This window comes from Eublepharis macularius, chromosome 3 (genome assembly GCF_028583425.1).
Source record: "Eublepharis macularius isolate TG4126 chromosome 3, MPM_Emac_v1.0, whole genome shotgun sequence".
NCBI lineage: Eukaryota > Metazoa > Chordata > Lepidosauria > Squamata > Eublepharidae > Eublepharis > Eublepharis macularius.
The window spans coordinates 100,448,654-100,462,597 of NC_072792.1; the positions used below are offsets into that span (position 1 = coordinate 100,448,654).

The 13,944-nt window shown below is 43.6% G+C and overlaps 1 protein-coding gene across 3 annotated transcripts in view; it reads left to right on the forward strand.

Moving 5' to 3' along the window:
* TIAM1 (TIAM Rac1 associated GEF 1) overlaps positions 1-13,944 on the forward strand; it is a 116,003-nt gene that overhangs the window by 67,277 nt on the left and 34,782 nt on the right. For 2 of the 3 annotated variants that reach the window (XM_054974621.1, XM_054974619.1), the window contains one exon: positions 9,395-9,501. In XM_054974621.1, the coding sequence (XP_054830596.1) occupies positions 9,395-9,501 (107 nt within the window). The remainder of the gene's footprint in view (positions 1-9,394; positions 9,502-13,944) is intronic. The other variant, XM_054974622.1, reaches the window with a different exon arrangement.

Below are 13,944 nucleotides of genomic sequence, written 5' to 3' on the forward strand. Positions count from 1 at the left end.
AGCTCTGACTAACATAGGCTGGCAAGGTAAGAAGCGCAGCCTGGGTGGTATCTGAAATACCACGTTTTCATGCAACGTGGTCCTGTTATTTGTATCTGAGACCTGGTTGGAAGAGATAGTACGCCTGGGGTTGGCACAGGCCCTTGTACCCAGATGGCATGTTCAGTGTTTGCACAGGAGAATCATTGGGAAGCTGGAGTGGCCAGGGTTTTTAAAGATTTTATTGTTCATCAGGAATCATCTTAGATAAGCTATGTTGAGTAGTTTAGATGGGGTATGCAGAGGTTGAGTAACGTGACTCATATTGATATCTGCAGTCAGGGACATGTACGTTTCCCATAGATTATGGAAATCATACTGTTGCTTCCCCCTTAGCCTAGTACATGACCTCACTGAAATATCTGTTCAACCATTCAAAAGTTGTAAACCTGTCAAGACTTTTTATATGGCTGTATTCCCAATAAAAATCCATTGCACAGGGTAACTGCTTCCTCCACATAGGTCAGCTTAACACTCCGCACTGCAGTCCTCAAAAGATCTCCATTTCAGGATGAACGGATGATGAACAATGACAGATATTAGATATACAAATAAAGATGTGCAATGTATTGAATGTGACATAAATAAGAAAGATGCTGTATTATATTTAAACAAGTGTTGTCAGAGTATACATCATTATCAAACTCATGAGATATTTGAAGGGGAGGGCTGGGTGTTAGAGTTGGTAATAAAGCATTTAGTTTGCTTAGCCACCCAAGGCATACATAACATTGGGACAAATGTGCAATTACTTTCTGTCTGGGATTAGTGTCTACACTGCAGGAAGTAGATTATAGCATGTTTTTCTTATAACAGGAAGGAGAGGCAAGATAGCTATAAAAAGTAGTAGGTTTGTTAGCATAGAGAGAGTTGAGAATGTATTTTCATGTGGCTTTGAAGAGACTGTTCATCATAACAGACAAACTGAAACTGCTCAAGTCAGGAACAATGGGTGATATTGTGTGAGGTTTTGTGGAAATCTTGGCTGTTAGATATGCATAAAAGTCAAAGACTTTGGTATACAAATAAGAGATTTCTTTTTTAAATGTTTGAAGTATGTATAAGTATTTCAGCCTTTGGCTAGATATCTGAAAATCTAGTAATGATACCGTGAAGGAACAGCCTCGCTGACCCATAAACATTGCCTCTTCTTGTCCTCTTGGAGTGTTTGGGGTTCACCAGTGGAGTCCAAACCTCCGCGTGGCATGTGCCACCCACATGGTGCCCCCCAATCCTCAGAGGGGCTTTTGCTCCTTCTCTCTTGCACCCTCTGCCAGCACTTGGCCTCTGTGGGGAAGGCTAAGAGAAGGGCCTAGTGCTCAGTCTCCTGCTACCCAGCACCTGGTTACCGCAGGGACTGCTTACTGCACTTGTACACCAATGGGGGATCAGCTAATTGCCAACAGACCACCCCATTCCCATGACACTTGCTTTATATAGCCTGGTTAAACAGTGGGAATCTATGTAGTACAGAGAACAGCTACCAGCATTTAAGAATTTAAAAAGCATTTATTAAAGAAAAGTGAAAAAATGTTCTCACACTTTTAAGCACAGGTCCAAAACAAGCAAGGAAACTCAAAAAGAAATGGGTAAAACTGCACTCCCGCTGAGTCTCCTTCTGTACATGCCTTAGATCTTCTGTTTAGGCAGGCTCTTTATCTTAGAAAGTTCATCTTCCTTCTTCTATGCAGCCCCACATTGGGACTGCGCCTGTGCAGGCCTGCTGCGGAGAGAGATTACTAGCTCTAAAGCTCTAGAGAGGGCGCTCTCGCCTGCTGTGTGCATGCATGGCGTTTCCCGCCTGAATGCAGCATAGAGTGTGGAAGTGCCCCCTCTTCCCTCAGTTCTCTTTTCGCCACTGGTGAGAGAGGTTCTTCTCGCTCGGTCTCTTCGCTCACCTATCTTATCCTTTCTTCTCTGTGTAAGGATCTACTGAGGCGTCATGTCTCAGAAGGCGCTGTTCAAAAAATGCTCAAAATGTGATACAAAAATGCCACATATGGACGAGCATGCCCTTTGCTTATTACGCCTGGGTAACGCCCATAATGTAGTGGCCTGCCACCACTACTAAAGGTTTACTCCTAAGGCACGCAGCCACCAAGTGGCCCAACTTAAAGCAGCCCTATGGGAGATGGTGTCGGTGGGATCCTCCAAACCAGCAGTTAAGCCTCCTGCTGAAATGGACCCAGCCGATCATTCCGACACCTTGGTTTCGAAAGCGGAGTGATCCAACCTTCTAAAACCTCAGTAGCCAACTCCATCGGCAGCATTGGAACTGACTACCTCTTGTGAAGGTTCGGATCCAAAGGGAGGGGACCCCGAACATCTGAAGTACTAACTGTCTCTATCTACGATGTTAGAATCAACAGCTAAAGGAACCAAGGAACACCTGAAACGGAAATTGGGTTTGTCAAAGCGCACTATTGATTCCTCTAGATTGAAACGCGCTTCCTCGGAACCTGTTGCTAAAAAGAAGACCAAGAAGTCGAAACATTTTAACAAACCAGTTTCTACGCTGTCTCATATCATTCAAGCTCATCCACTTTTTCGCTGATCATAGAAGAGGAAATCCTCAGACCACCACCGACTCAGTCTCCTCTGCATACTCCCACTCTTCAGGGAGGGGAGGGGGAGAGTGTCAGAGAGGAACTAGACCAGACCTACACCTCGGACCCAGTACCAGATCTTATCCATCTGGACCCGACAGCCACTATGTTGACAGCATCAGTTCCAATGCTGGGATCTGCGACACAATTGCTCCCCCCAACTCAAGCATACCCGATGTACTCTTGAATACCCTCATTGGTTCTGACAACCTCCAACCCATTGGCCCTGATGCCATGGATGCCTGCATCTAACTACCAGCCTTCAGCACCTAGCTGGCAAGAGTTTATGTTGTGGCTACCATCAACTACACTTGCACAACCTTCAACTTCTTCAGCCCTCCCTCCTCAACCACCATCAGAGGCTACTGGAACGTCTATACATCAGTTCCAGACTCACTCCCTATCTGGTTCCGATGAGGACATCGAAACGGTATCTCAATCGTATAAGATGTCCGATCTGGCATTTGACCCATCACCAGAAGAAACCATGGGGGACACCACTTCATCTTCCCCGACAGAAGTTTTCTGACTTTTCTTGAAACAGATGCTCCGAATGGCTAGAGCACTAGAAATGGACATTTCTTCCTCTGTCCTGAAAACGAAGAGCAAGATGCTGCAAGCACTCTACTCAGATTCATCCACATCTGTAGCCTTCCCAGTGGTGGAGGACCTGCTAGACATAGTCCACAATGTATGGGAGAAACCAGCCTCGACTCCTGCCACCTCACGCAAGAGAGAAGGGTACTACAAGTTGAAACAACAGGACTGTTCCTTCCTATTCACGCACCCACAGCCTTCCTTGCTGGTAACAGGTTCAGACCAAATACAAACAAGATCTCCACTCTTCTCCAAGTGAATAAAGAAGAGCAGAAACTGGATTCATTGGGGAGAAAAATATATTCATCTGCAGCCCTAAACTTCATGATATCTAATTACTAGGCCATTATGGGGTCTTATAACTTAATCCTCTGGGAACGACTCTCAGCTTACACCAGAGAGCTCCCTGAAGACAAGAAGTCTTTGGTCAAGGTGCTCCAGACCGAGGCTACAAAACTAGCTAAACAACAGATGACGGCAGACAAACATGAAGCTGACTGTGCATTGTGGGCCATGGCTTCAGCCATTGTTCTCTACCATCACTCTTGGCTAAGATTGACTGCACTACCAGTGGATAAATGCAATAAGATTGAGGACTTCCCCTTCGAGGGTACATTGCTCTTTTCAGAAAAAAACAACGAATCCCTCACACAAATGAAGAACAACAGACAGACAGCCCACTCTCTGGGTGTCATCGCCCCACAATCGCAATTAGGGGTGTGCAGGGCCAGGGTGATTTGGGTTTCCTGATTTGGATTACCCGAATCAGGAAAAAGATTTGGAATAAAAGGAATTCCGAAGCAGCCCAATTCGGAAAGATTCAGGTTTGCTTCCTAAAGATTCGGCCGTTATTTTCAATGGGGAACATGCTCCTGGATTTCCAGGAGCCTGCGGGGGGCATTTTCTTTATGAAGCAAACCAAACTTGGTGGGGACCTTCTCCTAACTCTCCTCTAACTACCCCCCAAGTTTCAGAAGGATTAGATTTCGGGGGGGCATGTTATGGCCCCCCAAAGAAGGAACCCCCATCCTCCTCCACTCTCCATTACTCCCTATGGGGAAAAAAACAAGTGATCTTTCTAGGTGGCTTGGGGTGGCATTTTGCAAGGAAAATGCACCCAATTTTCAGGGCACCTGCTCCTACATATATTCCCACAGTCCCCCAGGTTTCAGGGAAATTGCACTTTGGGGGGGGCATTTTATTGCCTCCCAAAGAAGGTGCCCCATTCTCCTCCACTCTTCATTATTCTCTAAGGGAAAAACAAGGAGACTTTCTAGGTGGCTTGGGGTGGCATTTGGCATGCAAAATGCACCAAATATTAGGGGGCCTGCTCTTACCTGTCCTACCATGCCCTCCCCAAATTTCAGGGAGATTTGCTTTTGGGGGGCAATGTTATGGCGCCCCAAAGGTGGTTCTCCCACCACACCATTTTATTTCTACTGTGGGGAAAACTCCCACACAGCAGAAACACATGGATTGGGGCTGCCAATGGCCACAGCCACAGTCTGGCTACACTACCCCAAGCAACCCCCCCCCAAAAAAACTAACCACCCTTGCAGTAACTAGCCAGCCACTCTCCATTGGCTCCTGTTATGGGAAAATTCAGACTCCCACAGCAGGAACACATGGAATGTGGCATCAATGGCCACAGGCATAATCCCCCTTTCAATCTACCCCCCAACAGCCCCACAGACCCAAAGACATGCACCCCCAAGTTCCCCAGTTGTTGTTTGAGTTGGTGTTCCTTATAGTTGGAGTTTTATGGTTAAAGTTTGTTGTTTGCTAATTGCTACTGTTATTGTTCTGTTTGTTGGGTGGTTGTGTTAGCAGTTATAGCAGTGTTTGGTATGTTTACTTTAGTTTCAGATTTAATTAGTGGATTTGTGAGTTAGGTAGGCTAGTGGTAGGCTGCTGTCATTGAATGGCAGCTTGCTGGCTGCTATTGCATTGCATTGCATTGCAAAGCAAAAGCCAGATAAGTTTTGGAGCAAATTCAAGCTTCCCGCCAATTTTTAAGAGATGGGAGGGGGAAGGAGGAGGTTGTAGTGAGTCATTCACTCCTTCTCCCTCTCCCCCTTCCCTCCCCTCCTCCCCCTTCCCCTCAAGCGGGAAGCTTGAATTTGTAGCAGAACATTGCTGGCTGTTTGCACATGCAAACAGCCATCAAAGTACTGCTCCTGGCTGCCCCAAAGCTTTCCAAAGCGATCTGAATCACTTCAGAAAGCTTTGCTTCAGTATTTCCAAATTGGGGCCAGCAACAACAATGATAAAAATCTCGTCCACAGGGATGCTACTAATACCAACAACGTTCGTCAAGGTACAACTACTAACTATATCAGCATCACAAGGGGTATTCCAGTTACCACCATAACCCTGGAAGATGGTCTAATCGATCTATACCCAAACAACCTCAGCCTCAATCCTCATAACAGTCACAGAACCAGAAATCTGTTTTTTGACTGACCACCCCTCTGGGGGTGTAATACTGCTCCTTTCAGGACAGGCTAGCACCATTCATAACCCAGTGGGAGAGAATCACAAATGATGCATGGGTTTTGGCCATTGTTAAAAATGGTTATCGTTTGTATTTTGTAGAGATACCACCACTGTCCCTTCCAGGGAGACCACCAACATCTCTCCAGAATGCAATCTAGCTATCTCTAATCTGTTAGAGAAGGGGGCCATAAGGGTCTTAACAATCGACTTCCAACTTGGTTGTTTATTCCAGGTATTTCACTGTTGAGAAGAAGAGCGGTGGAGTCAGACCAATCCTTGACTTACGCCAGTTGAATACTTACATTAAAGTTGAAAAATTTAGAATGCTGACGCTGTCTAGTGTCTTTCAGTTTCTGGAGACTGATTCATGTTTTGCCATCTTAGACTTAAAAGATGTATATTTTCACATTGCTATACATCATGCTCACAGGAAATATCTGTGATTTCATTAAGGTGATGAAATTTTTCAATATGCCGCACTACCCTTTGGGCTGTCATCGGCCCTATGTGTATTTACCAAGTGCATGGCAGTTGTGGTAGCATTCCTCAGATCCCGGGGTGAACCGTGTACCCCTATTTGGATGACTGGCTTTTAGTAGCTAAGTCTAGAGAATCACTGTTACAATAGATTGATCTCTTTACCAGAACTATCTCTAACATAGGTTTACTGATTAATTGGAAGAAATCTTCTCTAGAACCAAAACAATGTGTTCAATTCATAGGGGACATGCTAGGTGCCAAATCTGGTAGGGCGGTCCTACCCCTGGACAGTGTTACATCCATACAAGGTTGTGTAAGATAATCTGAGAGCAATCGCTTCCGACCAGCCAGAGCCATCCAAACACTTGGGACTCATGGCATCCACAATGGCATCCAGCTGCTGCTGCTTCCCTGCCACTTTGTTTTCATAGGGCTGTGCAAAACGCTTGAGGTTTTTCCCCCCTCTTTGCAAAGCCTGAAACATTCTTTGGAGGAAGGGAAAAGCAGCTATTTAACCCTTTCCTGGCTTTTAAAGCCAGGAGGAAACTGCAGTAATGTCTCTTCACACCCGCCCCGTCATCACGCAGGGTGGGAGGCGTGCCATGTGGCAAGCCCACCGCCCCAGCGCCTGGTGTGCTGCGGAGCTGGTGGCAGCAGCGTAAGCATGTGTTGGGGTGGCGAGTTTACCGCGCGGGTGGCTGAGCACAGGTCTGGGAGATCCTGCGCACACGGCAAGCCAGCCGCCCCATCGGCTGGGTAGGCAAGGGCTTCCCAACCCTGTGCTCAGCCTCCCACGCGGCAAGCCGCCAGCTCTGGTGTGCTCCTGGCGACTGACAGCCGTGCCCAGTGCCCCCTCTTTGGCAGTGCCGGGGGCAGGCTACCCCCCTGCCCTCCCTCGATCCGGCCCTGCTGAGGGAAGAGGGGGCGCTCCGTGCTCTATGCTGCGTTTGGGTGGGAAATGCCACGCATGTACACAGTGAGCAGGAGCTCCCACTCTAGACCTTTAGAGCTAGAGATCTCTCTCTGCAGCAGGCCTGCGCAGGCGCAATCCCAATATGTGTCTGCACAGAAGACACTCGATGAACAACAGTTACAGTCAAGTGCAACAGTGTTTTTCAGCTTATTGAGATGTCCACACACCTTTCATGGTTCAGGCCTCCAGTCTCCACATAGTCAATGGCTATTACATACAAGGGGCCAGCTCTCAGCAGATTCCAGATCAAGTTAGCCAAAGAGATGCTTCTTCCTATGCCAGATTTTATTCTCTCTCTTTACCCACCCCCCTGGGCAGGTCAATTGTGCAGGTCAGAGAGGCTTTTACTGGAGATTCAAGGAAGAAAACTGTCTAGCATTTTAGTCCTCCAAGTCTTTGCCCCCCCCCACACATCTGAAAGGGTAAGCTTCTAGCAGAAAGCCTTCTGGCCACATATGCATAACTAAAACCCATGGCTGATTGCAAGTTGGAAAGCATCTGGCTTTCCCTTCTTCTTGTTCTCAACTAAGATACACTTTTTAAACTGGAGGTGACACAGTTCAAACCCGCAAATAAAAGTATTTCTCCACAGATACTATTCAAACAGTAATATATTTTCAGGGTTATAGTACTGAATCTTTTATTATTTAAATAACACTATTCTACAGGCTAATTAAAAATAAGTAAATAAATTATGCAGTAGAAGGCCAGGTTCAGAGAACTGTTCCAGCTTGGATCTGAGATACTTTCAAAGCTGCTGAGGAAAGGATACTCCAGATTTTAAATTATTTTGCGATTTGTAGTCTATAGGCCTGTTTGTACATCTATTAGTTAAATACTTCTTGATTTGGGTGACATATAATAAACATTCAAATATTCCATTGCTCTTCTTGGGGGTTACTGCTCTCTTTAACTAGAGTGGCACTGTGGGCTTTTTGGTTGATGTAACTCCTATTCTCTCTATTATTGATTTTTGAGATCTGACAAATATTTTGAAAATGCTATAGCAATACAGAGGTTCAGATACCATTGTAAATCTATGCAGATGGAAGGGATTTCCTTTAGAATATATCCAGAAATGCTGCTTTTGGGGAATAGAGGACTCCCCCTACACACAAACAATATGAGGAGGGAGGTAGAGATTTGCCCTGGAAGTAATTGAAAATCCAACCCCTCCTGTTAATAGAAACTTTCCACAAGATCCAACCTACAAATATAAACTATGGATAAGAACTATCTAGTAGCATACAAGAGTTACCTGAACCTTCTCTTCATATAACTGCCATTGTATGTGTAGCTTTCTCTGAAATCTATGCATTGAAATAGAGCTAATATTACATAATACATCATTAACCTTCTATTCTTCTGTTCATCCATCTCACTGCCTTCACTAGTTGATTTATGTATATGTCATCCTAATTCTGCATTATAAGTTAGTCACAGAACATTTTATACTGCATAGCCTAAGCACAGAAGATTAGTAAGACAAATACAATTTCAATTTTGGTTCCTCTATTACTACTCCAGTTTTATTTTTTATTAATTAATAGATATAGATAGATCTTTAGATCCAGTCCCTCTGTGTCCTTAAAGTAATTCTGCTTGGTGAGAAATTCCAACGTTCTATCATCATTAAAACTGATGCAGAAATAGTTAACTTGCTTGATCAAATGCAAATTAATTGAACAAAACAATATTTAGAAACAATTTTTCCAGTCTGCTTGCATATAGCAGTGTCTCAGTAGCTTGAGGGGTGTATTTGCCAACCTAAAAAAACTGCATTATACCTGTCTAGGGTGTTTTGAGCTTACAAAGGCATTTCTGGAAGTAACACATTTTCGGGCAAAATACTTAACTAGTAGTAAATGAAATATACAAAAGCAGAAGAGTAGGTAAACCTAGCTGCATTTCTTGGAAAACTACTTCTGAGTCCTGTTTTGATTCTGTCTCAAAATTGTAGCCTCAAGAATGTCCAGATTACGTGCTGATTTCATGCACAGCGCTCATTTTTATGGTACTGATTTGTGTGCCATTGCAGGTTAGTAACAGAGTTTTTGTAGTATCTGATTCCCTCTCTGTGAGAAGTCTTGCAGTTATGGGGTCAAACTGAGAAGATTGTTATTGGCTTCTGATGTATCAGAGTTTGCTGTGTTTCTCCGCTGAAACATTATTTCCCTCCTTTCATGCGTGTTTCTCATTCCAGCAGGCCACTTTCTCTGCAGTGAACAAGACAGCTGTGCTGAGATGACTCCAGAAGAGGCAGAAGCGCAGGTCTTGGAGTCTTCTGATGAGGCTGATAAAACAGGCAAGGTGTGAAACTTTCATTTTCACATTATGTAAATAGTATTGGCAAGAAAGGCTCAAAGCTGGCATGCCAACTTCATAACTGTGTTTTATTAGAGCATTTCTTCCGGGAGAATGTTGATCTTGTCTTTAAGGTAATTTACAAATGATATGGAATGAAACCAGTTAGAGCCTTGATTACAGCCCATTACCACTCGCTGAACCTAAATGCTTCCCCTTCTGCCCATCATGTGTGTAACAGTAAGATTTAAGAGAGCATTTTGTAGTATGCCTTTTCATCAAGTTGACTTGTCCAAATACCACATCAGACTTGCCATATTTTCCTTAATCCCCCCCTTTTCAGTTCTTCCTATATTACAGTGTCCTTGGTGGCATCCTAAATGAGATAGCATTTCCAGGCAATCTACATTTGATGGAAGCAGAGCGCTCCAAATATATTAAAATGGCTAAACAAATTGATCGATTGTGGCCCAGAGATAAACTTGCCAGGTTTTGTTTTGTTTTTGCATGTGTTTATGGTGGTTCTATTTCTGCCATCTTACCAACCTGGGAACTGGAGCAGCTAACCCTCTTTGCCTTCTCACCCCTCAGGATTCTTTACAAATAGTGCCACAGACCCACTTCAAATTAAGTATAAACAAATTCTGAATGTCCTCTGAGGCATTAATTGGTCTGGTAATCAATAATAGGTTAATAAATAGGTCTGAGCTCCCTCATCTTTTCCGTGTCTGCATTTTGTTTTTTTCCTCATTATCTTTTTTGCACATTAAAACTTTTGGTTGAAAGCAGCTATGCAAACGTCACTTCTGCTTGTTCCTGTGTAACAAGCACACAAGCACACATCTATTACAGCAACATAGAAAACTGTATTTGGTGGTATACCACAAAGTGTGCACAAGGCAAAATAGATGTGTGTGCCCTTGTGACTATAACTGCATGAGGGGTTCATGAAATTTCTGTTCATGTAAGACATTCAGGCTCTGTAAATTGGCCTGAGTTGTAAACGGATCAACACATGATACTGTTAGGGTATCATAATGGAAAGGAAGGAAAAAGCTCTTGGCCTCTTGTTTCCTGACACTTTGTCACACAAGCTGGGAGCCCTTCCTTGGTAGCTTGGCAGTGGAAGACAGCTTCAGCAAGGCATTTCCAAGCTTGAAACAGCCACAAGGAGAGGCTTGTATCGGCTTCTAAACCTTGGGCTCATATGTCATAGAAGAGGCTGCTGAAGTTTGTACTCTGGTTTCCTGCAGAACCAAATATAGTAAGTAATGCTGAGCTTTTTTCTTTTAAAAGGAGGAGGGAAGTACTGATGCCTCTTGATAGATGTAGATTTTAAACCTGTAGGTATGGTCAGTGCCATGCTATATGAAGTCAGAAAGGTACTCATATTTTAAAGTGCATTCCAGAAAAAACTGGATTATTAATTTAAATATATTTTTGAATATCTATATGTATTCTAACTAGATAACCTAAATTTTGCAGAGATAGCAGTGTCCTATGTCTCCAGGTAATTGGTTTCTTCCCCTTTTTTTCAGCTGCATTTATTTTGTGTAAAGTTTGTTTGCTTCTAGTGCTGCTGTTTTTAAAAATTTAATTAAATTGTAAATTGAAAGGGGGGGAGTTCAAATGGTTTAATGATTATCAACTGGAGTATAGGAAGCAAAAAGCATATTCTTTATGACCAACTGGCTGAATCATTGTCACTTGTCTGCAGTATCCCTTTCTAATATTTATAATGCATTAAGATGATTGCAATAAGAAATGTGAATTTAATTCAGTATTTCAGTAATATAGGACTATTAATTTGAGTAACTGAAAAAAATCTCTTGTGCATCAGCATGCTAAGAAAAAATGGGGAAAGTATTTTTGAGGGTAGAATTTTGAATTCATTGTGGATTCTTGTTGAACCTAAACCGAATGTGTGATTTACACCAAAGAATTTTACTTAAGTGGCAACTGCATAAATGAATTGCTCTCTCATTATACTATACTGTATAAAATGATAGCATTCAGTATTGCTGTATAAGGACATTCTTCTGTGTTTTTGTATTCTTGTACAGTTTATGAATCTGAAAAATTCTAGGAAACAATTTTTTAAGCATTGTATTTCTGTTAGTAAATATCACAACACTATCATCTAATTGTTAAATCACTATGTGTGCTTGGTGGATTCTACAATGAAACCTTTCTTTGTAAACTATAGCAGTGTTGCTAATTAACTCCCAAATTTACTAGCCCACAAAAAAAAATGTTATGAATACTTTTTGTGGGCTAGTAAATGTGGGAGTTAATTTGATGTTCATACCAAGTATTAGTCATTTCTGGCATAAAAAGACCCATCTTTGTAAAATGTCCCTGCCTGGTCACCTGAGGGGAATGTCAATTTAGCGTAATGAAATTAAGCAAGTGGCTATTTACAAACTTGCCATAGGGCTATTTTTTACATCAGACTCTGGATCACTTTTAATGCATTGTTTTCATTCAAAAAGGGCATTTTAGGTAATGTTTTTGGATGATGATTGATTCTGCAGTGGTATTCATCGTATGTTGAGCTTGTATATGGGATAAATGATCTATGGCCCCCCAAAGAAGGTGCCGCTATCCACTGCTGACCTCCATTATTCTCTGTGGGGAAAATAGGGGCGTCCTAGGTAGCTGGGGGTGGCATTTTGCAAGCAAACTGCACCAAACCTGTAGGCGACCCTCTTCTATCCCTACTCTCATGACCACCCAAGTTTCAGGGAGATTGGACTTCAGGGGTAATGTTATGGTTCCCCAAAGAAAGTGCTCCTATCCACCACCGATCTCCATTATTCCTTTTGGCTGATGGGCGGGGGGAAGAGGGTTGGAGTAAAGGGAGTCAGAAGAGAGGGGCATCTGGGAAGGGAGAGGTGAATCTGAGAGTGACCAATCTTGCAGCAGCTCTCCTTCTAGCCAATGGAGATTTGCTGGAAGTAGAGTGCCTTTTAAAAAATGCTGCAAGTATTTAAATTGGAGGATAGTGGCACCTTCTTTGGGGGGCTATAATATGGGTCCCCGGCAAGTTTGGTACATTTTGCTTGCAAAATTCCACACCCAGCCACCTCTCCCCTATTTTCTCCATAGGGAATAATGGAGATCGGTGGTGGATAGGGGCACCTTCTTTGAGGGGGGCCATAACATACCCCCCAAGTCCAATCTCCCTGAAACCTGGGTAGATGTTAGAGGAAGGTTAGTGGGTCCCCTGAAAGTTTGGAATTATTTGGTAAGAAAATCCCCCCCCCCAAGTCCCCAGATAGCCAGGTATGGCGTTTGCCTTTAGAAACACTGGCTAAATCTTACCTAATAATCCTGAAGCAGTTAAAATACCTGAAGCTGAAGCGGTTTGCCGCTTTAGGCTTTGGATTTATTCCATTTTTTTCCTTCTTCAGTAAACCCGAAGCAGGAAACCCGAATCTTTTTTTGGTGCACACCCATACTTGAAACTAGAGACTCAGATGTGAGAGTTTCTGATAGGTAGCTGTCTAGTGGTGCCTTAGAGACCAACAAGATTTTCAGGGTATGAGCTTTTGAGAGTCAAAATTCCCTTCTTCAGATGCCCTCTGAAGGGCACTTTGACTCTCAAAAGCTTATACCCTGAAAATCAAATTGGTCTCTGAGGTGCCACTGGACTGAAATGCTGTAGACGTGAGAGAGAAGCTATGGTGTTGAGCAACCAGAAGAAAACCAGGATTAATTAGTCAGTGACTTAGCCTAGGTCACACAGAAATCTTTAATTGAGTAATTTAATACAATTACATGCATTTTTCTTTTTTGGAGGGTCCAAGCCCTATTTGCCCCTGTGGGCCTCCAGGGTCTTGCTCATCAGTTTTCTTGCCCTAAAAAGAAAATGGTTGTTATTTCCATACATGTACCAGTCATATATGAAATAAAATTATCTTGATAGTCTGCTTGAGGCTGTAAACTGGTTTTTTTTTAAGGTGAAAGCCCTCCCCCCAGGAAAGATCATCCAGTTTCATGCAGTGGCCAACCAGTTGCTCCCAGAAGACTTACAAACAGGGCATGGAGGCAGGGGCAGCTAATGCAGTTTAGCTGGCTCAAGTCTTCCATGCTTTCCTAAGCGATGTGCAGGGTAGCAGCAGCATAGACGTGGGGGTGGGCCCTCTTCCCATCCTTGTTGATGCTGTTTGGGTCCAGAATGGGCTCCAGAGGCCACCAGGGATGGCAAAGATGTGAAGCTCCTGAGGCTACAGTGATGGCAAGGAGCCTTCCCTCCAGATACCGTGGCTGCCTCTGTAAAGGGGACTGTGGACATGAATGTAAGGATAGGATGAGGATCCTGTTTCCCCTACCCCCAATCCATACTGCTGCACAGGTTCAAGCAAGCCAGAAAAGGATTTTGTCTTTTTAAAAGCCTCTGTCTCTCACCTTTTCTTAGCCTCTTTCCTTCTTCTCTGCCACTGGCTG